We start from the raw sequence: 26,656 nt of genomic DNA on the forward strand, positions 1-26,656 counted from the left end.
TACAGGCACGCACCACCATGCCCAGCTAATTTTTTGTATTTTTAGTAGAGACGGGGTTTCACCATGTTGACCAGGATGGTCTCAATCTCTTGACCTCGTGATCCACCCGTTTCGGCCTCCCAAAGTGCTGGGAATACAGGCTTGAGCCACCGCGCCCGGCCAATAGTCTTCTTAACTAATAGCTATACTTTAAATGTATTGTTTTATTGGTCAGCTGAAAGTTGAATTTAGAATAATTTAAACCACTTTTTAAAGTTAGCTCTCCATTGATGTTTTCCAGATGAATCCTTCGCTGGTGGCTTACACTCATCCTTTGATGATCTTTGTGGAAACTCAGGATATGGAAATCAGGAAAGGAAGTTGGGAAGATCCATCAATGACATTAAAAGTGATACATGTATTTCTTCACTTGTCTTGACAACAAATAATATTCATTCATCACCATCTTTCACTTACCTTGATAAATCAAGTCCTCAGAAATTTCTGAATAATGTTTCAAAGGAAGAAATAAACTTGCAAAGAAATATCGTAGGTAAAATAGTCACCCCTGACCAAAAGCAGGCTGCAGATGTGTCTCAGGAGACATTTGAAGAGTATCGTTTGTCTCCTATGTTATCTTCAACAAAAGGCCACCTGTCAATACATTCAAGACCCAGGAGTTCCTCAGTAAAAAGAAAAAGAATATCAGATGGCTCCCGTTCACCTCCGAAGGAAAAATGCAAGAGAAAGCGGAGCGTCCGTAGATCTATCATGCCAAGGCTGCAGCTGTGCAGATCGGAAGGCAGCCTGCAGTGTGTGGCTGGACCCAAGCTCCAGGCTGTCAGCTGTGAGGAGTCTTCATATGATGACTATTTTTCACCTGATAATCTTAAGGAAAGGAATTCAGAGAATCTTCCTCCCGAATCTCAGCTGCCATCAAGCGCTGCACAGTTCAGCTGCAGAAGTCTTTCGAAGAAGGAGAGAACAAGCATATTGGAAATGTCGGATTTTTCCTGCGTTGGTAAAATAACCAGAACAGTTGAGATTACCCGTTTTACAGCAAAAACTATCTCCAGTCCTCAGAAACCTGCAAATGGTGAAAGCCATGCAACTTTGAGTTGCGTGACTTCTGAGGAATCCTTTGCCCCTGAAGAAACCCTAAGGTATGGTAGACAGGCTGGGCCTCAGCAGAAAGATGATGCATGCCCAGGGGGAAATGGCTTTTCTTACCCCGTTGAGGACCCTGCTCTTCCAAAAGGAGAGGATGGTGATTTAACTCCTTTGGAAGGAAGCCTAGAAGAAGTGAACGAAGCGGTGTGTCTGAAAAGCACAGAGAACGAAGGTACCACTTCCAAAATATCAAACTCCTCTGAAGGCAAAGCCCAGAGTGAACATGAGCCACATTTTGTAGTCAATTGTAACGTGGAGAGGTCTGCAGAAGAAAAGGAAAACTTACCCAGAGGATACCCTGGAAGTATGTGAATCTCCTTTTCCAAGTCACCTTTGCTAAATAAACATGTAACAGTGCATCCATATTTTAAATTTATCACAACTTTTTCTTAAATTATTTCCCCATCTGCCCCTGTTTTTACTTAAAGAATGTGCATTTGATCATTGCAATGATAAATTCTTTAGGAGTAGATGACTTGCTGCCCTGTGGAACATCTAGGCTTATTGGTCAGATCTGTTGTTATGAATCTCTTTCTCCAAGCCTTTTCCTTCTTATAGGTCAAAATGATAAGTAGTCTATAGTCTGAATAACTGAGGGGAGTGAAGGCTTTTTCCTTGTTCTATTGGAGTCTTGTGCTGCAGTGTGAAGATCATGTAAAGATGCATACAGTAGAGGGTTTTTAAAAAACCGTCTTAATAGTCTTTAGTGAGGCTGCTTAAAGAAAGAAGTTAAGGTGGCTTAAGCCATTGATTGTATCAAGAAAGAGGAAGTGTTAAAAAGTACCTTTAGGGCCAGGCATAGTGGCTCATGTCTGTAATCCCAGCACTTTGGGAGGGTGAGGCGGGTGGATCAGCTGACGTTGGAGTTCGAGACCAGCCTGACCAACATGGAGAAACCCCGTCTCTACTAAAAATAGAAAATTAGCCAGGTGTGGTGACACATGCCTATAATCCCAACTACTTGGGAAGCTGAGGCAGGAGAATCACTTGAACCCAGGAGGCGGTGATTGCAGTGAGCCAAGGTTGCACCACTGCGCTCAAGCCTGGGCAACAAGAGCTAAACTCTGTCTCAAAAAAAAAAAAAAGTACATTTAGAAATCTCTTACCAATACTGATTTTTGAAGAAACTTTGGGTAGTGTTAACCATGAAGAAATATTTTTAAAATATTTTTGCTCATTTCTAACAGGCCTTGTTTGACTTGTACTTATTTTGCTTGAAGCATCACTTGAAAATATTTATTCCTATTCATAAATTATAACTATAATAATAAACCATGTCATTGTAGCAAAAGTCACAAAAATAAAAAACATTTTGCACTTCACGGTTATAAGCACAAATAGGTCCCAGCAACCAAAATTGAAGACATCTCGAACTTTGACCATCTTTACCTAAAGATCAGATTAAAATTTGAGTAAGAATGCATTAACTCTATGTGATTTCTCAGCTCTGCAAATGTTTTAAGTACCTCTTTCAAGGTGGAGAAATCATGGCAGGGGTTTGAGATCATCACAAGATGTGTTACATATCTTTTCCTTGAGTGTAAATTCCCAAATAATTGTTTCACACAAAGAATGAAACTAATTTTGTATTTTTTAGCCTACTATTTATATCTTGGCTTTCTGGACATATATTAAATTTGAAAAGAAACTGTATTTTATGTTCCATTAGCCTTAGTATGTGTTCTCAAAATACTCATTTAAAAATGTTGACTCAAAAGTTAGTGTAAAACAATAGATGCGTAAAATTCTTTTGGTAGTTAAGAATATCCTGTTCTGAAGTTTACATTCTCCTCCTTTCCAGTTTTCATCTTGTGTATTTTTTAAGCTTTTGAATAATAATGACATGCAAATATAAATTAAGTGGGGAAAAGCTGATTGCAAAAAGCATGGCATACCTTAAAATCCCAGTGTTGCCGAGACTGTGATAGTCCTTGGAAGCAGGTGTGTTTTGTGTTCTAGAACATCACCTCCTGTGTCGACAGCCTCCGGAGGCTGGGATAAGTAGAAGGAATGAGGGGCCAGCACTGGTTAACCCTTGGCGCCCTGGTGGAGATCTAGAGGTGTCTTCGCTCATTGGTGCGGGCCATCAGGCAGTGGCATCCAGGCAGGGCCCTGGTGCAGCGAAACATTCTGTGTGCGCTAACGTAAGGACATCTTCTAGAGTCCTCTGCCTTACTTCATGTCATTCCAAAGACATGGGAAGTCACTGGATTCTAGGACATAAAAAGACCGACATGTTGGCTAGCCTAAATCTAACCCATCTATAGTAATAAAACTGAGATTCATGGATGTTTTAAACTGTCCACTGTCAGCCCCCTGGGACTCGGGTAAACCAACTCTCTTTGGGAATCTACCTTAGAAAAATGAAACCATAAAGCCTTGAGTTTCAGTGTCAGGGATGCACACTCTATACCTGGGGAAACTGGAGGAGTGAAAACATCTGTGCAGAAACTGTCTCCAAATCTTTCATGTCAGAATAAAGGTCTTTTTTTTCCATGTCTGTTTTCAGCTCACTTTTACTTGTTGCTGTTGTCAATATCTAAGACTGTAAAAAAGGTTTTAAAAAACAAGTTACAAAGAGCTTCAGGACATTAATAGAATGGGAATTGCAGGAGAAACAATTTTGTTTTCTAAAATCTTTAAAATCGTTAATTTTTTTCTTTTTTATTCTCTAATTTTATAAACAGTACACAAATACATTCCCATTGTAACAAAGCTTGCTAAGAAGACTAGAATTCCCGTCTCACCTCACTTGCCTCTTTTCATTAGTTCACTTAATAGCTAATGAATATCATGCACCCATCATGTGTCAGGCGCTCTGCAAGTTTGTGAGGACATAGCAGAGAATGAAGCAGCATGCACCCCCATAGAGGAAGACAAATAGTAAATAAGTGTGTAACAGTGTCAGCCAGCCAGCAGTTAATGATAAAAAGAAAAATAATTGCATTGGCTAGATAAGGTGGCCAGTGAAGGCTTCCCTGAGAAGGTGACATCTGGTCACGGGCCTGGGAAGTAGGGGGGAGCCTGTGACTGCCAAAATCTATGTTTCAGCTGGAGGCAACAGCAGGAACAAATGTCCTGATGGAGAAAAATGCTTGCAGGAACAGCAGGGAGGCCAGTACAGCAAGGACTTCCTGCGCTGGAGGGAGGCGCATTGGAAGGAGGTTGGAGGGGCAGGGGCCAGAGCTTCGGGACCTTCAGGCTCTGACAAGGTGGGCAGCTGTTTTGTTTTGTTCTGAAGTGTGATAAGAAGCCATGGGGGCTTTTGAGCAGGGGAGTAACCAAATCAGATTTAGGTTTTAAATGTAACCCTGTACACTTTATGGAGAGCAGACTATGGGTTGGAGTGTTTGTCTGCTCGAAGCAGACACTGGCCACAGTTTATTATTTCCTTCCACACGTTTCGTGTATGTGTGTGTGTGTGTGTGTGTGTGTGTGTGTGTGTGTGTGTGTGTCTACAAGCATACAAATGCAAATAGGTATTTTAAGATTATTTGTTGCATACATAGTTATATTGCCTTAAAGTTTGCTTTTTATAAAAGGGATGTATTTACATACCGGTACTGTAAATCCTCTTATTTTTTTTAGGCGGAGCCTCACTCTGTCTCCAGGCTAGAGTACAGTGGTGCAATCTCGGCTCGCTGCAACCTCCACCGCCTGTGTTCAGGCGATCCTCCTGCCTTGGCCTCCTGAGTAGCTGGGACTACAGGTGCACACCACCATGCCCAGCTAATTTTTGTATTTTAAGTAGAGACAGAGTTTCACCATGTTGGCCACAAATGGTCTCCAACTCTTGACCTTGTGATCCACCTGCCTCAGCCTCCCAAGGTGCTGGGATTATAGGCGTGAGCCACCGAGCCTGGCAAAATCTTCATTTTTAAATAGAGCTTATATGTAGGGTCAGCACAATTTTTCTGTAACAGATGAGATAGTAAGTTGATTAGGCTTTGTTGGCAAAGAGGCCAAATCGGGGTATGCCGGTACTTGTGTAGACAGTTACATAATGAGAAAAAGACATTTTCCACAAAATTTTTATTGATGAAACGAATACAGTTTTTTTTGTAATACAGGTCTATTAATGAGAAAGATAATTTGTGGGGGTAGGGAAATACATAATTGGAGTTTAGATTGAGTGCTCCCATCACTGACATTGATTGCAAATGTTTATGAAGGCTAATATGTAATAATAAAGATTTTATGTACAAATTTCACTTTTGAAAATGCCTTTTCACACAGACAGATACTGCTGATTCAGTGTCAGTCCACAGCAGGTAATTGGCATTGAGCATATTCATTGCTTAGAAGACACTGATGGAATTCTGTTAGATTCTTCTCTTGATGTGTGCCTATTAGCATTTCCTTATATTGCAGACTCATCACTTCCAATTGAAAAATAGGTTGAAGCTCCTCAGTTGTGCGATTAAATGGGTTTTGAAATAGAAAATTTGGTCCAGGCGTGGTGTCTCACACCTGGAATCCTAGCACTTTTGGTGGCCAAGGCGGGTGGATCACTAGAGGTCAGGAGTTCGAGACCAAGCTGACCAACATAGTGAAACCCTGTTTCTACCTAAAAACACAAAATTAGATGGGTGTGTTGGCACATGCCTGTAATCTCAGCTACTTGGGAGGCTGGGCCAGGAGAATCGCTTGAACCTGGGAGACGGGGGTTGCAGTGAACCGAGATCGCACTACTGCGCTCCAGGCTGGGCAACAAGAGTGAAACTGTCTAAAAAAAAAAAAAAAAGAAAAGAAATAGGAAATTCCTTTTGCTCTTGCACTCAGTCTGAAAAATGCTGCTGCAGTTTGGGCTCAGGAAATATTTTCATAGTCAGTTTGCATGGGAATGGAGATCTCAATTCTTGTTTCAACCTTTGACTGCACAAGAGAGAATTGATGCTACTTATTTGTGGAAATATGTCCCACCTGCCCCCTGGCACTGCCAATCATAGCCATCAACCGCCGGAAGTCAGTGTGAATTGCCGAGTAGATAAAGGCAATTGGTCATGCTGAACTAGTACACAGCTTGGCTCCTAGCTGCTTTTCATTAATGAAGGAAGGAAACACAGTGGTCCCATAGGTGCCGTGTGTTCACTAGCAAAAGGAGAAAAGTCCTTCTCACACCCCATTTGTCTGTGGGTTTGATTCAGATTTTCTTCATTGTGTGTGATGGATTTTTACATGTCAGCACCTTGTACACATATGTTGTGAGCTTTTCCAAGCAATTTGGCCATGCTCAACTACCAAGGCCTTGTTCATTGATAATAGCCACCAGTTGTTGGAGGCCAATGATGGTTAACTACTTTTCTACCATCTGTCTATCTGATCTTGTTGAAGGCAAGTGTCAGAAAGACATTTATTAAACATTTATTGGCAAGCAGTTAGGAAGCAGTCTGCAGAACTGACCAATACGCTGCAGGGCCAGTTCTCTTGTCCTTTAGTGCAGTGTTCATACATTATCTGAAAGGATTGCTGGAGACAGACAACATTCTATGGGCAAGTTTCTGCAAACTTGCTGTCAACACGAGACCATTGTGTATCCTTTGACCCTGTGATTTATTACAGGGTCATTTATGGATTAAGCCTTGGATACCACCCCTAGAGATCATCAGCTAGCTACAACTCATACTGGATGTTTATGCTCTGTTATGCGTGGGTATTGGGCTCCCCTGCAATATTTAAGCCTATCAGTGTTCTTGAATCCATGAATTTAACCAACAAGAAACTATTTCTCACATCCATTATGCTGATTAACAAGCTGATGATGTCACTGATTACCACTCAGTTTTGTCATCCATGTTGGCAGTTAATGAAGCATCTAATAGTGGTCTGGAGGATTTACAGTAGTTGGGTTTTTTTTGTTGTTGTTGTTTGGTGTTATTTTTAGATGGGGTCTCACTCTGTCACCTAAACTGGAGTGCAGTGGTGTGATCTCAGCTCACTGCAGCCTCAACTTCCTGGGCTCAAGTGATTCTCCCACCTCAGCATCCTGAGTAGCTGGGACTACAGGTGAAGGCCACCACACCAGGCTGCGTTGCTCAGTCTGGTCTCTAACTTCTGAGCTCATGCAGTCTGCCCACCTCTGCCTCCCAAAGTGCTGGGATTACAGCGTGAGCCACTGTGCCCAGCATATGATATAATTTGCAAATTCTGAGCATTCAAGAGGAACTGTCAATTACTACTGTAGCAAATATATATATATATATATATATATATTTTCATTACACTTTTGACTATTCAAATAATTCACAAGTGTATTAAGAATCCCCTTTCCCATAGCCCGCCAACCCATCTCACTGGGGCTGCAAGACTAAACAATCCTAGCAGCTTGATGTGCATTAGTCTTAACAGGAAGGCTATTGACCATTTAACTGATTGGTTGATTCAATCATTTATTTACATATTTATTTTTTATCAATCACATGTTTACTCTACATCTACTATGTTCGTCCAGTGTAGAAACAGTGAGAGGTAAAGTTAATAGAAAGTCTGTCTTCTTGCTTTAAAGAACTTAGCTAAGTAGGGAAGATACAGTCAAGATAATTTATATACAAGTATCAGGAAACTCAAAAGTCAGAGCAATTACTTTCAGTGGGAATTAAAACAAATTTACACACATAAAATTGATATTGTAATGATCTCTACAATGATTACAAAGGAGAAAATTCCACATTATTGAAGAGTGTTAATTTGTTTTTTGGCAGAGTGAACAAGATGAACTTGATATTTTTATAGAAGAATATGAGCACAGTCTCTTGTTAGCAGAGTTTTGCTTGTATAGAACTCATATAACTTATATGTTTCCCAAAAGTATCTCTGGAAAGGAAATTTTTTCTAGGTGTCTTTTAAGGTTCTTTCCAGTCTTAATATTTTGCATACTACATTGTCTAATAATTTCATATTCAAATTTTCAAAGCTTAGAAGAAATTTCTCATTGGATAATAAGTGTATATTTTTACATGTTAAAATTATGGGTTATTCAGTCTCCAGAAGGCTTTTCAACCTTTGACTCTTGCCTAATGCTTCATATGAGTAAATACTAATTATTTAAATGTATTATTAGTACTTGCATTATAAGTCTTAATCTTGTGTCTTGGAAGTAGGAAAGTAGAATGTGCGGGAAAATAAATGTTAAAAATAAGAGTTATTTCTTTGGCCTTAGTGCTAGACAAAATTTTTACATGAGCCAAGTTTCTCCTACAGTCTTTGCAATGTCCACTTCTTCATCTCTCCCTTTCCTAGTATTAGAGTTACATATGTCCTTATACTGCCTTGGCCTGGTTGTGGCTCCACAGTAATCCTACTAGACATTTTCTTCTCTCTTCCCTCAGTATCAAGACTTTTTTCTTTTCTTTTTTTTTTGAGACAGAATCTCACTTTCTTGCCAGGCTGGAGTGCAGTGGCATGATTTTGGCTTACTGCAACCTCTATCTCCCGGGTTCAAGTGATTCTCCTGCCTCAGCCTCCTGAGTAGCTGGGATTACAGGCATGCACCACCACATCTAGCTAATTCTTGTATTTTAGTAGAGACAGGGTTTCACCATGTTGGCCAGGATAGTCTCAATCTCTTGACCTCGTGATACACCTACCTCGGCCTCCAAAAGTGCTGGGATTACAGGCATGACCCATCGCACCCGGCTAAGACTTTTTCTTAATTTTGGTTATGTCTGTTGAGTAGCTGAAGGTTGTGATTTATCTAATTCACACAGACAGGTGCATAAGTGACCATTTTCTAGCTTTCTTTGATGTGTTTTAATTTTGATATTGTTAATTCAAACAAATTTCTAAATGGTGAAATTTCAGATAACTGACATAAAAATGTTGGGGCTGTGAGATTCATTTTTGTATTTGATCATTTTGTGAAAACTAAGTCAATGAATAGTGTGTAATGAGGTTAGAAGGAAAATAAGACGAGAGGAAGATTTATGACTTTCACAGGGAAATGCTGTGGACTAAATTGTGTCCTGTGACCCCCAAATTTATTTACTGATACTCTAACCCTCAATGGGATAATATTTGGAGAGGGTGATCTTTGGGCGATAATTTAGATGAGATCTGGAAGGTAGGGGCTTCATGATGGAATTAGGACCATTATAAAAAGTCCTCAGAGAATTGACTTCCTCTTTGCCTTGTGAAGACAGCAAGGTGGGCTTCTTCAAGCCAGGAAGAGAGCCTTCACCAGAACCCTACCATGCAGGCATCCTGATCTCAGCCTTCAGGCCACCCAGTCTGTGGTATTTTGTTATGGTAGCCGCAGCCGAAGAAGACATACGTTCATCCAACTGGGGTATGTTGGAGGAAGAGCAGCTAAAGGGTGCGTGTTAGTTGGAATTTCTTGGAGTCATTGAAAATAGATGTCCATTAGGTAGTTGTGTATATCCAGCCATACTTCAGCTGGGAGGTATGGACGGGTACAGAGAATTAGGTCTCTTCAGTAATAGATGACTTTATGGGAAGTGATAAAATCACCTTGGGGAATGAGAAGGGAGCTGATGACAACCCCTGAAGAAACCACACTTAGGAGCAAACATGAAAAGAGTCATCCAAGAAGTGGGAGAGTCAGCATGAGGAGAGCAGGTGTTTGTTTACTGACCTCCAGCCAAAAATGGAGTCCAACCAATCTTTCCACAAGTGTTTTCAAAAGCACTTTGCACTCTCAACTGCTTTGGGTTTACCGATGTCACTGTTGAAACACACTGGCAAATTACTGTGGCAGAGTTTATGAAATGTTTTCAGTAACCCAATAATAAATCATTTACTTAGTTTGCTTTTTGACTCCGTGATTTGATGAAAATGGTCTGTTAACAACATCAGTCTTTCTTAAGTTTTAAAATATCATGATGCATTTCCTAAACTTTATGTTTGTAAAATGCTGCATAGCCTGTTTCATTGTTCAGCAAGAACTGAGGCAAGTGGCTGTTATAAAACTTCTATTGAATACACTAGGAAGCTGCAAATTGATTGATGATTCAGTAACAGAGCACTGTATCCCAAGTTATATCTTTAGCCCACTGCTTTTCTGATTTTGACACACTCATGCTTCAAGTGGATATTTGTTGTTTAGAAAGGAAAATAAGTGCATAGTAAATATAATTAAGAATATGAATTATTTTTAATATTAAAGATGAAAAAGAGATTGCATTTATATTCTACCCTGGGGGATAAAGTGGGCCTAGGAGATAAGTCAGTTCGAGTCAACCATAAAAGATACCTGAGGAGGTAGGGAATCAGTAAGGATGTGACCGGTTTGAGGCTCCATTGGATTCAGTTATCAGGGATTATGGCAAAGAGTGTAAGTTGGTAGGTTTGTGGTTTAGAACTAGACCTTAAAATGTGTCCAAACAACTAGCTTGAATTCAAGAAAGTATTAACATTTTTATTCTGCATCTTTTTCACTTAGATAGGACTCTGTTTTTGAAAAGAGTTACAGTTTTTACCTTAGACTCTCCAAATTTAGCTATAGCTGGCTTTATGGCATTTTATCTGTAAATAAATCTTTCTCAGGTGAGTTCTAATTTCGGAGGGCACTAATGTTAATTTCACCTTGCATTATATTTATTCATCTGTCTACATTGTCTGTTGGATTGGAAGCTCTCTAATAGTGGGACTATATCTTGTGCATTTCGCATCTCCAGTGGGAAGATCATTAGCTGTTTGTTAATCATTAAGTAATCAACAGTACAATTTGGCTATCACCTGACTGGCAGGTTCTAGTCCCCCAGGCTGCTTACATAACTTTTGCTTCAAAGTTTGCATTATACCATTGAGACCATGTTATGGTCCATGTTAGCTTCTCCTTCAAAATCCCAATGAAGCCGTAAAGTAGGCAAACTATTTGAAGGAGGAGGAAGGGTGAGAGTAAGAAGCACCCTCTAAGCAGTAGGTGAGTCAAATCAAAGTACACGTTTCACACTTCATTGTGGGTTACTTAGGTCTACACACATTAGCATCTAAGGAAACCACATTTCACTTGATGAATATCCTTTTGGTTTGTGTGTCTTCATGACAAGGTGCTGGTCTCAGGTGGAAACCTGGGGGGAGTAAAATCATCATCATTTGTAGGTCGAAGCCTGAAGCTCTGTACTAATGACTGTTTTCTAGAAGATTTCAAACTGACCCCAGAACTTAGGTTAATTATTACCTCTAATATGGAAACTGCCTTCTCTGAAGAGTTGTTCTTTGTCATTATTTTAAAATCTAAGAATTGAAATTTGAAGAGTGCATAAGGTATGGGTATACATTTTCTTGAATTATGAAATGGATAGAGTTGGTGCTATAGAAGAACATTGTAATTCTGAACATTAAGTGAATCATGTCAGATATTGGAAGGTAGTAAATCGAAAGTTCTAGATAGATCTCAAAGAGCGAGACATGCACAATTTATTTAAAAAGCATATAACTTCCTGTTTCCATTTTGCATAAATGTGATTTTTGTTTTGCTTAAGCTGTATTTAGTCCATGTAAAGTTCTAACTAATCTTTAATCCACTTGGGTTCTAGGTGTTAAAAATAGACCAACAGGGCATGATGTTTTAGATGGCTCATGTGAAGGCTTTAAGGACCTCATCCAACCTCATGGGGAATCGAAGAACAGCGGGAGAGGCACAGAGGTCAGTGTGTGAAAATATTATTTTAAACTTTCAGATGCTGATACATCATAATGTTCTTCTTTGGGTCAGTGAAACACAAACTAGTCTATCTGACTTGTCTTTTATTTTTAAAAATTGATTATGGGTAAATGCTGGAGAACTCTGAATATGAAACTGAGAGTGTTGGTTTCACTCCAAAGAATTACTATCGATAGACCAAGCTTTCTCATATGACTCTGCTAATGCATTTCTTGTAAAAATGCCTGTTGTTTCTCTCGAGCAGAGAATGTTGGTTGTACCAGTATTTCTTGCCATTTTATAATCTGAATAAATATTTACTAGGTAGGAGGTGAAAAAATCCAAACATTCATTCACGTGTAAACTAACCAAGGTTTCACCTCAAGCCATCAGGGTGAAAGGTTTATATGCTAACACTCAGGCACACCCATTCCTTTGTGGTTTTGGCTTTAAAATGTTGCTCTTTCTCTAAAAAACTTTTCTTATCTTCTTGCATGAGTATATGAGGAGGATTTTAAATTTTTTGATTATTCAATATCTACTTGCATTGCTTAAATTTAAAATTAGCCATTCTATATAACCTTGTGCCTGGTTTTTATGAGGCCAAGGAAGTACAATGTAGTGAAACCTAAATTCAAAATGGTAGGGAAAAACCCTGCCAATTAACGAGCAGCACATGAAGAGAATGACAGAGTAGATGGGTCTGCAAGGGGCTTCTAGGTCCTGATACTCAGGCTGGAACAGAGGGGCAGCTGCATGTGACCTGTGGAGGAGAAACCTGACTCCTTTGCTGCTTACCTTGGCAATGGTTAAAAGACGTTTAAAATTACACAGATTTCATGAAAGTTGGCAGTAACTTGTAGAAACGTAGATTTCTTTACTGGTGCTTTCTGGTTTGTCTCAGAAAAAAAGTGGAGCAAAAAAATGGAAAGGAATCCTATTTCAGGCACAGCAACAGATGTGTAGAGGGATTGTCAGGTCCTGTAACATATCTGTAACTTGGCAACACCAAGGCACCTGCTCTGCAATAGCGTTACCCGTCCTGGCTCCACTGCAGCCTGTGGGACATGCCCAGCATGCTGTCGGGGGCGGGGCCCTTCCTAGAACACTGGGGGCAGTGTGGCTTAGTTTGTGTTTTGCGTCTCTGTTTCTCAGTCTTTTTCCTAAGTGCTCTGTGGCCACTTGACCCAGTTCCTTTGGAAAGAAATAAAGAACCAGTTTCCTCTGCATCTAGTACTGTTCCCATGCCTCTCCTGCCGATGCGTCCCACGGCAGGTGGTCCACAGCTCTGCTTTGTGCCCTTCCACTTCACTGACACTTTACTCACTGTCTGCCCTCTGCTGATGTCTGCCCAGGGAAGCGGTGGTACCTCTCATCTCTATTGCCACTGTACTTGGTACCATGTCTGGCAATTTTTTTAAAAAGCGCTCAGTAAATGTTGGTTGTTGAGTTGCTTGTTACTCACCATAAAAATGCTCTGTCCTGTCTGATCAAAAGGCATGACATTTGACTTTCTCATTTGCCCTCTATGGAAGTTACTGTTTCAGATGTGTGGTGTTGCCGCCCAGTGCTGGGATAGCCCTGGACTGGATGGGCTGGGTCTGTGGAAGCACTGGGATAGGGACAGGCGTCCTGGGCAGGAGTGTGGCCCCTTCTTCCTTATGAGGCATCTCACTATAAGTGGTGTATGAATGGGAGCTGAGTACCTGTTTGACCTTCTGGCATTCTTCTGTAGATCAAATCGTAAGTGCTCCATGAATACAAGGTAGTATTGTTGTCTTGAGTAATGATAAAAGAATGAGTGGTGGGAGCGGGGTTCTACCAGGTTGCCTAAGAAGGGGTGAACCGGCCCAGGTCGGAAACGGAGCAGGTCAGAACTCCTGTGCTCATCAGTAGTGGGATCGCGCCTGTGCATAGCCACTGCACTCCAGCCTGGGCAACACAGCGAGACCTCGTCTCTTAAAAAAAAAAAAAAATAGAATGAGTGGTTAGAGAGGAAGGCAAAATGCAAAATCATAAATCCACACCTCCATATCTGCTTTCAGCTGCTGTGGTCAGGAACAAAATTATTCTCATAAACTGAACTGCCTAACTTGTTCAAATTTAAGTCTTTTAAAAATATCTGGCCGGGCACGGTGGCTCACGCCTGTAATCCTAGCACTTTGGGAGGCCGAGGCAGGTGGATCACAAGGTGAAGAGATCGAGACCATCCTGGTCAACATGGTGAAACCCCGTCTCTACTAAAAATACAAAAAATCAGCTGGGCATGGTGGCGCATGCCTGTAATCCCAGCTACTCAGGAGGCTGAGGCAGGAGAATTGCCTGAACCCAGGAGGCGGAGGTTGCGGTGAGCCGAGATCGCGCCATTGCACTCCAGCCTGGGTAACAAGAGCAAAACTCCGTCTCAAAAAAAAAAAACTTAAGCATATTAGTAAACTTTGCCCTCGTAATTTAGAATGTTAGTTCTGAAAGGGATCTGCCACTTCTGGTTCTGCATGAAGAAGAATCACTCAAAGCAGGCTTTAAATGCAGATTTTCTGGGCCGGGCACAGTGGCTCATGCCTGTAATTCCAGCACTTTGGGAGGCCAAGGTGGACGGATCACTTGAGGTCAGGGGTTTGAGACCAGCCTGGCCAACATGGCGAAAACCTGTCTCTATAAAAAAATAACAAAAATTGGCCAGGCCTGGTGGTGGGCGCCTGTAAATCCCAGCTGCTCGGGAGGCTGAGGTGGGGGAATCACCTGAACGCTGGAGGCGGAGGTTTGCAGTGAGCTGAAATCACGCCATTGCACTCCAGCCTGGGACACAGAGTGAGACTCTGTCTCAAAAATAAATAATAAATAAATAAGTAAGTGCAGATTCTCTGGTCCCACATGAGACCCTCCGGGCCAGCAGCTCCCTAGCCCCGTACGGTGCCCATCCTTAATACGGAGGGAACGAACATCCAGAGAGGCCGAAGAATCCACCTTCCATCTCACGTCTTGCCAGTAGCAGAAGGAGCAAGACCAGGGTTTCCCCACTCTCACAGGATTTTCTTCTTAATCCATTTGTCATTCCAGTTCACTACATAGCCTTTTCTTGAAGGAATCCGAAACTCCTCATGCCCTAGGGCAGTGCTTCCTGACTGGGCTGCGCATGGGATTCACCTGGAGGTCTGTGACGTATGTGGCCGCTTGGCCCCAATCCCAGACATGCTCGTGTCATTAATACAGGGTGTGCCCTGGCCACCAGGATTTTTTTTAACTCCTGAGGTGATTCTAATGCAGAGCAAAGTTTGAAAACTACTGCCTTAGGGACTTTAGTAGAATTTAAACAAGTAATTTATCCTAAGAGAAGCTTTGTTTGTTTCTAAACACTTCTCATATAAACTTGTTTTATTTTTAGACTCTAAAATTAAAGACAAAGGCTTAAAGTCCTGATTTGTTTGCCTAAAGGTTGAGTGAGTGTTTTAGGAGTGCAAATTTAGACAGCAATATAGATGAAGTACCATGATTTATTATTTTACAGTTTAGAAGGAAGAATGATGTAACTTTTTAAAAAGGCAACATTATTTTATTTTATTTTATTTGTTTATTTTTTTTGTTATGGAGTATCACTCTGTCGCCCAGTGTACTAGCATGCTCTTGGCTCATTGCAACTTCCACCTCCTGAATTTAAGTGATTCTTCTGCATCAACCTCCTGAGTAACTGGGACCACAGGCACCTACCACCATGCCTGGCTAATTTTTAATTTTTTTTTGTAGATATAGGGTTTCACCATGTTGACCAGGCTGATCTTGAACTCCTGACCTCAAGTGATCCACCCTCCTTAGCCTCCCAAAGTGCTAGAATTACAGGCATGAGCCACAGGACCTGGCCAGCAACATTACGTTTTAAATATACAACTTTCCAGTAGTTTGAGATCTTTTGGTATAAGCATGGGAGAGAATTTTATGTTGGTATGTTGTAATGAGTCTACAGAAACACTAACATTTAGTTTCCTGGTTTTAAAAGTATACAGTGGAATTGTGGAAGGATTGAACTGGTGAATAAAAATTAGAAGTTTCTGACTTGCAGCTTACAAATATGATGTTAGTATCTCAATCATTCTCTTTTTTTTCCCCATTAAATAGATTTTACCTGCTTATTTTGTTCCTTGTTAGATTTCAAGATAATCTGTAAAATAATCTGTGTTAAACTGAAATTTGGAACTTAACATGGCCATATCTTTTTTTTTTTTTTTCCCTCTGAGACGGAGTCTGAATCTGTCACCCAGGCTAGAGTGCAGTGATGCAATCTCAACTCACTGCAACCTCTGCCTCTCGAGTTCAAGCGATTCTCCTGCCTTGGCCTCCCAAGTAGCTAGGACTACAGGCGCATACCACATATTTTTATGTATAAGGATATATGAAAGTATCATATCTGATTAAGCACAAAATTGTTTCTATTTCCTAAAAAAAAAAATCTTGTAATTGAATATTAATGTTCAAAAAAGGAAAGTTTACAGGAAATGTCTTCCATCAGCTAATGACTGAAGCCAGTGCCTCTACTGGAATGAAGAAGGGTAAGGTCTGGAATATAGGCCTGACATTTTCATATTTTCACTTGAGAGCTAGCCTTCATGTATTTCTGAGGTTAGGAAAATGATGTGACACTGAGACGTGTCTCGTGGCCCTAATGGCTTCATTTGCTTTTGAATTTTAAGTTTGAAGTAGCACTTGAAGGTAATGTCCTATCTGGGCAGCCCTGCAGATGGAACTGTCAATCGACGAGAGCTGTCAATCCTGAGTCCCGAGTAATGAGAAGGTGCAGGGTAGACGGTATAAAGGTGAGAAAGGTGGTCAAGCCTGGAGCCTGCGCAAAGAGCAGCATGGCCTTGGTGTGGCCCAGAGGCAGATGCGGAACCTGCTGGAAGAGAGAGGCTGACGTCGGCCGCGGCAACAGGCTCTGGGCTTAGACAATTCTCATCTTTGTGATTGTCATACCAGAGTATTGTGTTTGTTCTTCGTCTACTTGAAAGTCACAGGCCTTCCTGTCTTTGATCTGTTCTGGAAACTTCTCCGCTATTATTTCTCCTGCCTGCTTTCTCACGCCTCCATTGCTGAGAATGCAATCCAGTGTATTTTCCTTTGCTTCTCTAGCTCATGTCTCATAATTTCCCTCTATTTCTTTCCTCTTATATCTCCTCATTTCATTCTGGATCTCTTCTACTGATTTCCTTTCCATTTCACCTTTGACTCTTTTTAAGTCTATTCTGATGCTAAATCCACATACTGAGTTTTAACATGTATTATTTTTCAGTCCTTGTTATTCCATTTTATTTTTTAAATTATCTTTTGTAGAGATGAGGTCTCCCCATGTTGGCCAGGCTGGTCTCAAACCCCTGGGCTCAAGCCATCCTCCCACCTTGGCCTCCCAGAGTGCTGGGATTACAGGCAGGAGGCTTCACACCCTCTGTCTGATTTTTAAAAACCATTTCCAGTTCTCTGCCAAAATTATTAACCCTGTATTTTATTTATTTGCACGTATTAAGCAAATTCCTTTGGAAATAACTCCCTTTTCAGGCTCTCCTAAATTTGTATTTTTCTTGTCTGTTGTTTTCAGTCATATGTTCTGTATCTACTATGCGTGGTTAGTTTGTTTGTATCTTCCTATCAGGGACTGAAATGATTGGGAGCTGCGCTTCTGTCTCTATGAGACTGACTGCCCCCAGGGAGTGTGGACTTTTGACGCTGGCTCACCTTTCCTTCCACGGGTTTCTTCTTCCTTGACTCACTGACGTAGTCGCTAGGCAGTAACTGCAAATAGCTGGGGCTTGTTTGTTTGTTTGCGGCTTGTCCAGCTTTTCTGAGGGATCATAGCGGGAGGCGATTTCAGACTACTTTCTCCACCGTTCCTGGAGCCGATGGGTGAATTTTAATGGACACTTAAGAAAACTTTTCTAAGTAGAGTTTTGGTGTGAATCCTTCTCTGAGAAGAGAGCAGTAAGAGGCCAAGTCAAAGAAACGATTTTGAAGATGAACGTGTAGGTCATTTTTTGCAAAAGACACACTAAACACCTGTAATGACATCAACTCAGTTTCTCTTAAAGAGTGAAAAAAAAAATATGATTCCATGAAGAATTATAGAATCTCAGAGCTATAACTACCATTAGAGATTATTTTGGTTTAATACCCATTTTTATTGGCAAAAGTCACTCTATAAATCAGTGAGAAAAAGAGTTTGCTTTTTTAAGACTTATTTTAAATATACATGTTTAAAATTTGTTGAGACTTTTTTTTTTTTTTTTTTTACAGAGTCTTGCTCTGCCTCCTCAATAGCTGGGACTATAGGTGCATTCCACCATGCCCAGCAGAGTCATTATTTTTTTTTTTTTTTTTTTTTTTGAGACAGAGTCTTGCTCTGTTGTCCCAGCTGTAGTGCAGTGGCCCAATCTTGGCTCACTGCAACTTCCGCTGCCCTGGGATCAAGCGATTTTCGTGTCGGCCTCCCAGGTAGCTGGGATTATTGGTGTACACTACCACGCCTGGCTAATTTTTCTATTTTTAATTTTTATTATTTTTATTTATTTTATTTTTTTAGTGGGGACAGGGTTTTGCCTTGTTGGCCAGGCTGGTTTTGAACTCCTGACCTCTAGTGACCTGCCTTCCTCAGCCTCCCAAAGTGCTGGCATTATAGGTGTGAGCAGCCGTGCCCGGCCTGTTGAGACTTTATTTTGAATATCCAGTTAAGCAATTTTATTACCTCTGTAATCTTAGCTTGCAGCATGTAGGTCATTCACATTGATAGTTATGCATCTATTTGGAGGGAAAAAGTATAAAATGATGAATTCTCACTTATTTTCTTTGTTACTTGTTGAATATCATCAGACATAGAATCCAAAGAAGCTATATATAGATACCAGCACTCTGGCGGAAATATATGAATATGATTTTTTTTTTCTCCAGGGTAATTGGTTTATTCTACTTCTGGATTTTGTTGTTCAAAATATTGATGATTATCCTCAGCAAAATTTTTAATGTGAGTCATCAGCAGGATAGCTTTTCATAAGCGGCCAAGTTTTACAATCTCATTTCAGAGTCATCTCTGCCAGTCCAGCTTGTGGCGTGCGAAGGCAAGCTGCGGGTCAGAGCACAGAAATGTTTACAAAGGCCTTCCTAAGCCCAGATGCCTGGAGAGATACGAAGGAACAAATAGAGCATACTTATTTTGATAGTGGTTTAAAAAAATTAAAGAATTACACACCAGATAGAATGCTTAAATTCCTAAAAGTTTTTCAAATACGGTGCAAAACAATAAGTAATAGCTTGCGTATTACTTATTGCTGCTGCTCTGATAGTTCCTTGTTCTTACATTTTTGCTAGAATATGAGCCCATAAGGACATAGGCTGTATCCTGTTCATCTCTTAATATTCAGAAGGATAGAGCATCACAAACAAAATAAGTGCTCAGTAAGTATTTTCCGAGCAAATAAGAGATGCATTAATTTCCCTTTTGCTTTTTGAGTGAACATGCCTAAAACATTTCTGGTGCTCCTAACCATCACTCAGCTGTGACAGAATCATCGTCATGTTGAATATTCTTCCTAACTTGAGAGATGGTCTTGTATTAGTAAAGGATGGATTCTCTTATCCAAGGCTGCGCATTGCAGTGCATTGTTGCTAAAGCGTTGCCCCAGAGACAGATGCCTGGGCTCAGTCCCAGCTCTGCTGCCTACCTGCTCTGTGGGTTCCATGGTGTTGAACAAATTACTTAACATCTGTGCCTCTACGTCCTTGTGTGTAAAACAGGGATAATATTAATAATATTATCTTCTCAAAAGGTTTGTGCTCATTAATTGAGTTGAAATATGCCAAGAATTTAAGATAGTATCTGATACATAGAAGTGCTCAAAAAAATGTGAGCTGTTTTCTTCAGCACAAACTTTGGCAAGGGTCATGCCCACATCTTCACTGTCCTTTGTTTTGCAGCTGTAACTTGAAGTGGAGTAGGTCTCTCTCACCTGCCTCCTCCTTTCCCACTCCCAGAGACTACTATGTGTCTTTCATGAAAGTGACCCTAAAAATTCCAGGACAGCCCACACTGTGTCTGTCTTCAACTTACTGACCACAGGCATGCCAGGGCCACAACAGAGTCTCTGGGCATGGGGTGGGGATAGGGGTATAGCTTTTTCTGAAAGCTCCTCCAGTGTTTCTGAGCTGACAGTCATCCTCCCATTGAGAACTTTGTTATGGGGTGAGATGTAGGCCATTAGCGTGACATTGTGCTCTGTCATCTCAGCCAGGAGGCAGAGGACTGAGTTCTGTGGTCAGAAATGCCCGCTTGGGGGATCTGCTCCCTCAGAGTTTTCAAGAGATGCTTTCCTTATCTCCAATATCATTAGAACCCTCCTGAAAGAACTGAGAACTGTCAATAGACCTGTGTGAGTTGTGCATAGGGTACTCACAGCCACCATTTACTGAGCATTGTGACGGCTTTTTATATTAAGTTGTCTATTTCTCAGTCATATGGAGGTGCTGAAAAGAAAGTGTGTTTCAGCGTCCAGTCATGTCTGGATTGCAGAGGCAGTAGATTGGGAATTACAGCTCATTTGGGTCTGGCTTCCCCAGAGGAGAAGACTTGCAGTGGAAAGAAGATAAAAGGATCCCAGTGGTGGGAATAAAGAGTGCTAGATGCCCAGAGGGCAGGAAAGGTCTAGCTCGGAGGCAGTGTGACCAGGCCAGCTAGAGGCAGGAGGAAAGAGAGCTGAGGGACACAGATGCCTTCCTGCGCAAGGAAAATAGGATACTTGAGCCACTTTTCACAGAAAATGGATTATTTTCCTGCTGTTTCCTGTCCTTCAAGTAAAAGGTCCTGGAATGAGTACTTCATTCCTGTCATGGAGACTCTAATATTTTATGAACGCTGCTTTACAATTTGCAGTAATGCCAGGCCTTTGGCTGTTTTCCATCAGATAGTACACTTGGCTGGAAGCATACACTCTTACAGCTTTGATTTTAAATTTAACTCTCAAGTTGAAAGAGCAGTGACTCATCCAAAGGACAGGTGATATTTATTTTTTTTTCTTGAAAATGCAGCATGGGTATGTTGTTATCACTCATTTAGGGGAATTGCCACACTTCCTCTAGTATGACACCCTTTGTAAATATCCATGTAAATCATTTCCATTGTTCAGACCCCCTGTGCGCAAAGATAGGGCCTTTAGTGCCAACCACCCGGCCGTCGGTGAGCTCTGTAAGATCGAGGTGCCCTTGCTTCCTAACACAGCTGTTTCAGTGATCTGTAATTGCTTTGATAAATCACTTTTGGCAGAGTGTACCCAGAGCTGGCAGTGGCGGGGAGGTGTTCGTTGTAACAGGTGTGGGGTCCATCAGCAGATGTTGCTTGATGAAGCCATTTAAAAACCAGCTGCCTCTTGATAGCCTCACAGTTGCTTTCAGCTCCCATTAGCATGTTGTTTTTCTCTTGTTATGTATGAGAGAAAATATTTCTACAGAAAACATTAAATAGGATCTTCAAAGAACTCCATCTTTTAAAAAATGTGTTTTTTTCGTTCAATAACTGATTTTGCATGCATTGCAAATGTGTGGTTCAGAAACTGCCAAATGTGTTTTGGACTGGACGTGGTAGAAATGAGGACCAAACAGACGGATCTCCTGTGCCTCAGTGGTCATCTTAGGCCATGTAAAGGTAGAGGCCACAGACAGAGGACATTCCTTACTGGGAGATCACAGGCACTGAGAGAAGAGCTGGCCAAAGAAATCCATTTAACATCTGCTGCGTTGGCTGGGTGTGGTGGCTCATGCCTGCAATCCCAGGACTTTGGGAAGCCGAGAAGGGCAGATCACCTGAGGTCAGAAGTTCGAGGCCAGTCTGGCCAACATGGCGAAATTCTGTCTCTACTAAAAATACCGAAAATTAACCAGGTGTGGTGGTGCACACCTTAGTTCCAGCTACTTGGGAGGCAGAGGCAGGAGACTCACTTGAACCCAGGAGGCAGAGGTTTTAGTGAGCCAAGATTGTGCCACTGCACACCAGCGTGGGCAACAGAGCGAGACTCCATCTCAAAAAAAAAAAAAAAAAAAAAAATCTGCTGGGGGGGCATTCTGTGCACTTGGCAAAGACTTGTACAGGCCCGATTTAAATAGTGACAGCTGCTAGCTTCTAAGGTATAGCTTACTACACCATTTAAGGGGAGTCAGCTTAATGATAGTAAATGGTGCTAAATTGGCCTAGAAATATCAAATTAATCTGTTTGAGATTTGCAGAAACTCAAACAAAATAATAACTTGCTTAAGTAGCAAATTTGAATCTTATTTTTATCTAAAAGGATTTTTATTTTAAACGGGAGTAGAGGGACTGTAGATAAGTAAAAGGTGCTCTGCGCGGCGCCTCCCTGGTATGAGCCCCTCTCCTTTAGTGAGCGGCCGCTTCCCGAGGAGCTGTTCACGCAGAAGTGACCCTGCCACTGTGCTGCTCCCTCCGCCCCGTGTCCACCCAGTCCTCCAACGCCTGGTCTCAGCACATCATGGGGATTCTCTTTCTCTTACCAGTAATTAGTTTGAGACTGTGACTCACTTCTGTCCAACAAGATGTGAAGGGAAGTCTTCCTGGGAGGTTTCTGGAAAGAGTTCTCTCACTCGTGATAGCCCTGGGAAGAAATGCTCCCCTGGTCCTCCGAGCTTTGTTGTGGCTGGATACATCTCCTGGAACTGCGACAGCCGAGGAGGAAGCCAAGAGCTGGAACCAAAGAAAGGGAGGGCGGAGGGCGGGGGAGGCTGCAAACCTTACGGCTTATTTCCATTGACCTCAGGGATGTGCGTTAGTAAGGGACAAGTGGCTTCATTTGTTATGCTCCTCAGACACGGAGTGAGGTATACACCCAGAAATGCATAGCTGTATGCATTTGTCCTGAAGGCTGGAATTTACTTTAAATGTGAGTGGTTTTCTCAGGAAGGTTTCATGTCCATTCTCTTGATGAACAATTATTTCCTCCCCAATTTTATTCATTCATTCATTCATTTGATACGAAGTCTCACTCTGTTGCCCAGCCTGGAATGCAATGGCATGATCTTGGCTCACTGCAACCTCTGCCTCTGAGGTTCAAGGGATTCTCATGCTTCAGCCTCCTGAGGAGCTGGGACGACACGCCTGTGCCACCACACCTGACTAATTTTTGTATTTTTAGTAGAGATACGGTTTCACCATGTTGGCCAGGTTGGTCATGGATTCCTGACTTCAAGTGATCCGCCCACCTTGGCCTCCCAAATTGCTGGGATTACAGGTTTGAGCCACCACACCTAGCCCCCAATTATATTTATTACTTTGCTTTTCCTTAAGTCTTTAACTCCTCACACTTTAAAAAAAGTTATTGCTTTGCAAATAATATTTAGGTATATAAATTATTTGATATTAATCCGGGGTAATTTCAATTTTTTTTAAAGGGGAATAAACACATGATTATTCAGAAGGGGTTAAATAGAAGAATGACAAAAACTGCAATTCAAAATTAATGAGGCATTATACTAGGATTTGTTAAAAAATAAATTATGAGGCATTTAAAATAGATATTTGGCATATCCTTTTGTGGCTTTTGGATATGCCTTAAGACTTAGTTCATATATCAATAGTGAGTCTCTATAAGAAAACAGTATAATACTCAAGGACTGTCAAACCACATCTGCTGGTGTGAAGCACTTCTTATTCTGGTCTCCCTTATCAGTGATTTTCAACTTCGAAAACTTTTTTTTGAAGTTGTGTTATTTTTCTGCAGAAATATCTTCTGCTTTTCATTTTAAAGTTGCTATTTATTTATAATCTAATTCTCATGATTAAAAGTAGTACTAAAATGTTATCCCAGAATTTAGAGGTTGTGTCTTTTGTCCTTTGTTCGTTTTTGGTGGTGTTCTGTCACTTTACTTCTTCAGGGGAAGTTTTAACAAAAATGAGGGACCATGGACAGGAAAGTGGGAGTCAGAAGCAGTTGACAGGGTTGAAATTGTGCTATAATTCTTGTGTGTGTGTGTGTGTGTGTGTGTGTGTGTGTGTGTGTGTGTGTTTAAAGACAGGGTCTTGCTCTGTTGCCCAGGCTGCCGTCCTGTGGTGAGATCATAGCCCACTGCAGCCTTGATCTCCTGGCCTCAAGTGATCCTCCAACCTTAGCCTCACAAGTGGCTGAGACTCCAGGCAGGTGCCACCATGCTCAGCTAAATTTTTTTGTTTGTTTTAGAGATGGGATTCTGCTGTGTTGCCAAGGCTGGCCTTGAACTCTTTGCCTCAAACCATCCACCCACCTGGGTCTCCCAAAGTGCTGGAATTACAGGCATGAACCACCATGGCTGGCTCATAGTGTAATCCTTGAGGAGTCGGAAGGTAGAGGTATACAGGTGTCTCTTTCTCAAAATAGTAGCCTTAGCCAGGAAATCCATGACTTTGCATATCTTTCCCCAAGTTTAGCCCATTTGCTTTGGTGAGTTTGGGGTTATACTTAAAGTGGGTGGTATAAGGAGTCTCTGCCCTACACCTGAGCATAAGCAATTTGAGCACATTACTTTCTAAGTTCACCACCAAGGATTCAGAGCTCAGAGGCTGTCTTTCCTCTGTGGTTAGGAGTGATCTTGCCTGCGCCTTGTCTCAGGCTCTGTGGCTCCTCTCCTTTTGCTGCTGCCTCTTGTTCTAGGTGGGTTGGAATTCCCTATAGCCCTTTGTTTGGGGAAGGGGGATACTTGGATGCTCCCAGGTGTCACCTGTGCATGCCCCCATGCTGTCATCCCACTTGCCATGTCCTGCAAGCATGGCCGGCCCCCTTCTCCCACACACGCGGACCCCAGGTTCATTCTTTCTCTCCCTGCCCCGGCCCCTCTTCCTGGAGAAGAGAAAGGATGATGTGAGAATAAGATCTGACATTGGGGGTCCTCAGCGACTTCCACAAGGAGCAAGAAGCTGGGTGTGTGTGCCGACCCAGTGTGAGCTTTAGGGTTAGATCTGAGCTTGCTAGATGAAACATCTTTTGAATTGAGGTGATGTGGATATATTGTTTGAACACTTTAGACGTTAATGATGAGCTACGTGGATATACATTTTCTCTATGTTTGTTTTTTGTCTATAAGAATTAGAAAAATATTTATCCAAGATAGTAAGTATTGAAGACTGATATTGATGCTGTATGGATCACTGTTATTGTATTATTTGAGACTGTTTAGAAAAGGTATTATAGTTTTTAGAATAAGCAACCTGAATATTAAAAGTCTCTGAATTTGAATAAAAAACAGTCCACATAAGGGAAAAAATATATAAGGGAAGACAATGAAGTTATGAAACTGTTACTATAAGAAAGTTAAAGGCTGAGCACGGTGGCTCACGCTTGTAATCCCAGCAATTTGGGAGGCTGAGGCAGGAGGACAGCTTGAGGCCAGGAGTTCAGGACCAGCTTGGGCAAGGAGGTTGCAGTGGGCCGAGATCATGCCACTATACTCCAGCCTGGGAAACAAGAGTGAAACTCCATCTCAAATAATAATAATAATAATAAAATTAGCTGGGCATGATGGTGGCCACCGGTAGTCTCAGTTGCTGGAGAGGCTGATGGGGAGGACCACTTGAGCCCGGGAAGTCAAGGCTGCACTGAGCCGTGATTGTGCCACTGCACTCCAGCCTGGGCAAGAATGAGAGCTGTCTCAAAAATAAAAAAACAAACTAAAAAGAGTGTTAAAGATTTTAACCTCAGTTATCTACGTTGAACTCATCTTTAGAGCCATGTCAAATTAAAAATGGGGGATATCAGCAACATTATTCTATTTAATGTCATAGCTTATTATATTTAATAAGCTACTTGTTTAAAAGATCTGGGGTCTCTTGGTTCCACAGACTGAGTCTTTCTGAAGGTGCTTTACATGTTGTAGCTGCCAGGGATACAGGTGATATAATATCCTCAGGACGGGATTTGAAGACATTTTTCCAGAATTTATCTTTTTCATGTTGGATTTAATTTTTAAAAGTTTCCTCTATACTCAAAATTTATGTAAATGTATGATTCTGATAGTACATAGGTGGGCTTATACCAATTGTGAACAAGATTAATAATCTTTGTAAATATGTGGATTATCTCCTTATTTTACTTATTCTTAAGGAAAAGTAATTTCACTGCTTGCCAAAGAACTGATACCTCAACCCAAAAGAGTTCAAAGAGTGTTTTATTTTTTTAAATGTTTCTGTTTATTACTAATAAAACGAGTATATCTGTTTAACTTGACCTCCCTTTCATACTACTAAAACAAAATCTGCTTGGCTGTTTCCCAAATAATCATCCATTCAATACTCTTTTTTCCTCTTTCTCCCCACTGCTTCATCCCTACTCCCTTAGAACTTTCATAAAATTCTCTGTGTAAATACAGTGTTTCATGTTTGTTACTGTTTCTCACTGGTCAGTGGATGATTCCATATGACCACCTTTTTCACATTTGCTCTGATTGCCCTTGGATGCTACCTAACTGTGTGCTTTTCCTATTAAGGAACAGAATCCTGCATGGTTTTTTTCCTGATTGAATAACAATGTTAAAAACAGAAAAGAGTTGTTTTTCTTCTAGTAGGCATTCTGTAGTAGATACTTTGAGATGAGTCCAGAAGAATGGAAGAGCAATATTTCATATTAATATATTACTAATAATAAGATAAAGTTTTCAGCTTCTTAGAGTTGTCCATATAATAGAATTTTGTATATTTTTTTTTCGTTTCTGAGATCCTCATACTTTAGCCTTTTTTTTTTTCTTTTCTTTTTTTCTGAGACAAAGTCTCACTCTGGAGTGAACTGGCATGATCTTTGCTCACTGCAACCTCCGCCTCCTGGGTTCAAGCAATTCTCCTGTCTCAGCCTCCCAAGTAGCTTGGACTATAGGATTACGCCACCATGGCCAGCATTTTTTTTTTTT

At 41.2% G+C, this 26,656-nt stretch overlaps 1 protein-coding gene across 4 annotated transcripts in view; it reads left to right on the top strand.

Annotated features, from left to right (window-relative positions):
• The window catches only part of MCPH1 (microcephalin 1), a 244,616-nt gene that overhangs the window by 44,260 nt on the left and 173,700 nt on the right, over nt 1–26,656 (top strand). For all 4 annotated transcript variants that reach the window (XM_017514370.2, XM_017514369.2, XM_037733416.1 and 1 more), the window contains 2 exons: nt 281–1,453; nt 11,646–11,755. In XM_017514370.2, coding sequence (XP_017369859.1) covers nt 281–1,453; nt 11,646–11,755 — 1,283 coding nt within the window. The remainder of the gene's footprint in view (nt 1–280; nt 1,454–11,645; nt 11,756–26,656) is intronic.

The sequence above is a fragment of the Cebus imitator genome, unplaced genomic scaffold (assembly GCF_001604975.1).
Source record: "Cebus imitator isolate Cc_AM_T3 unplaced genomic scaffold, Cebus_imitator-1.0 Scaffold523, whole genome shotgun sequence".
Classification (NCBI taxonomy): Eukaryota; Metazoa; Chordata; class Mammalia; order Primates; family Cebidae; genus Cebus; species Cebus imitator.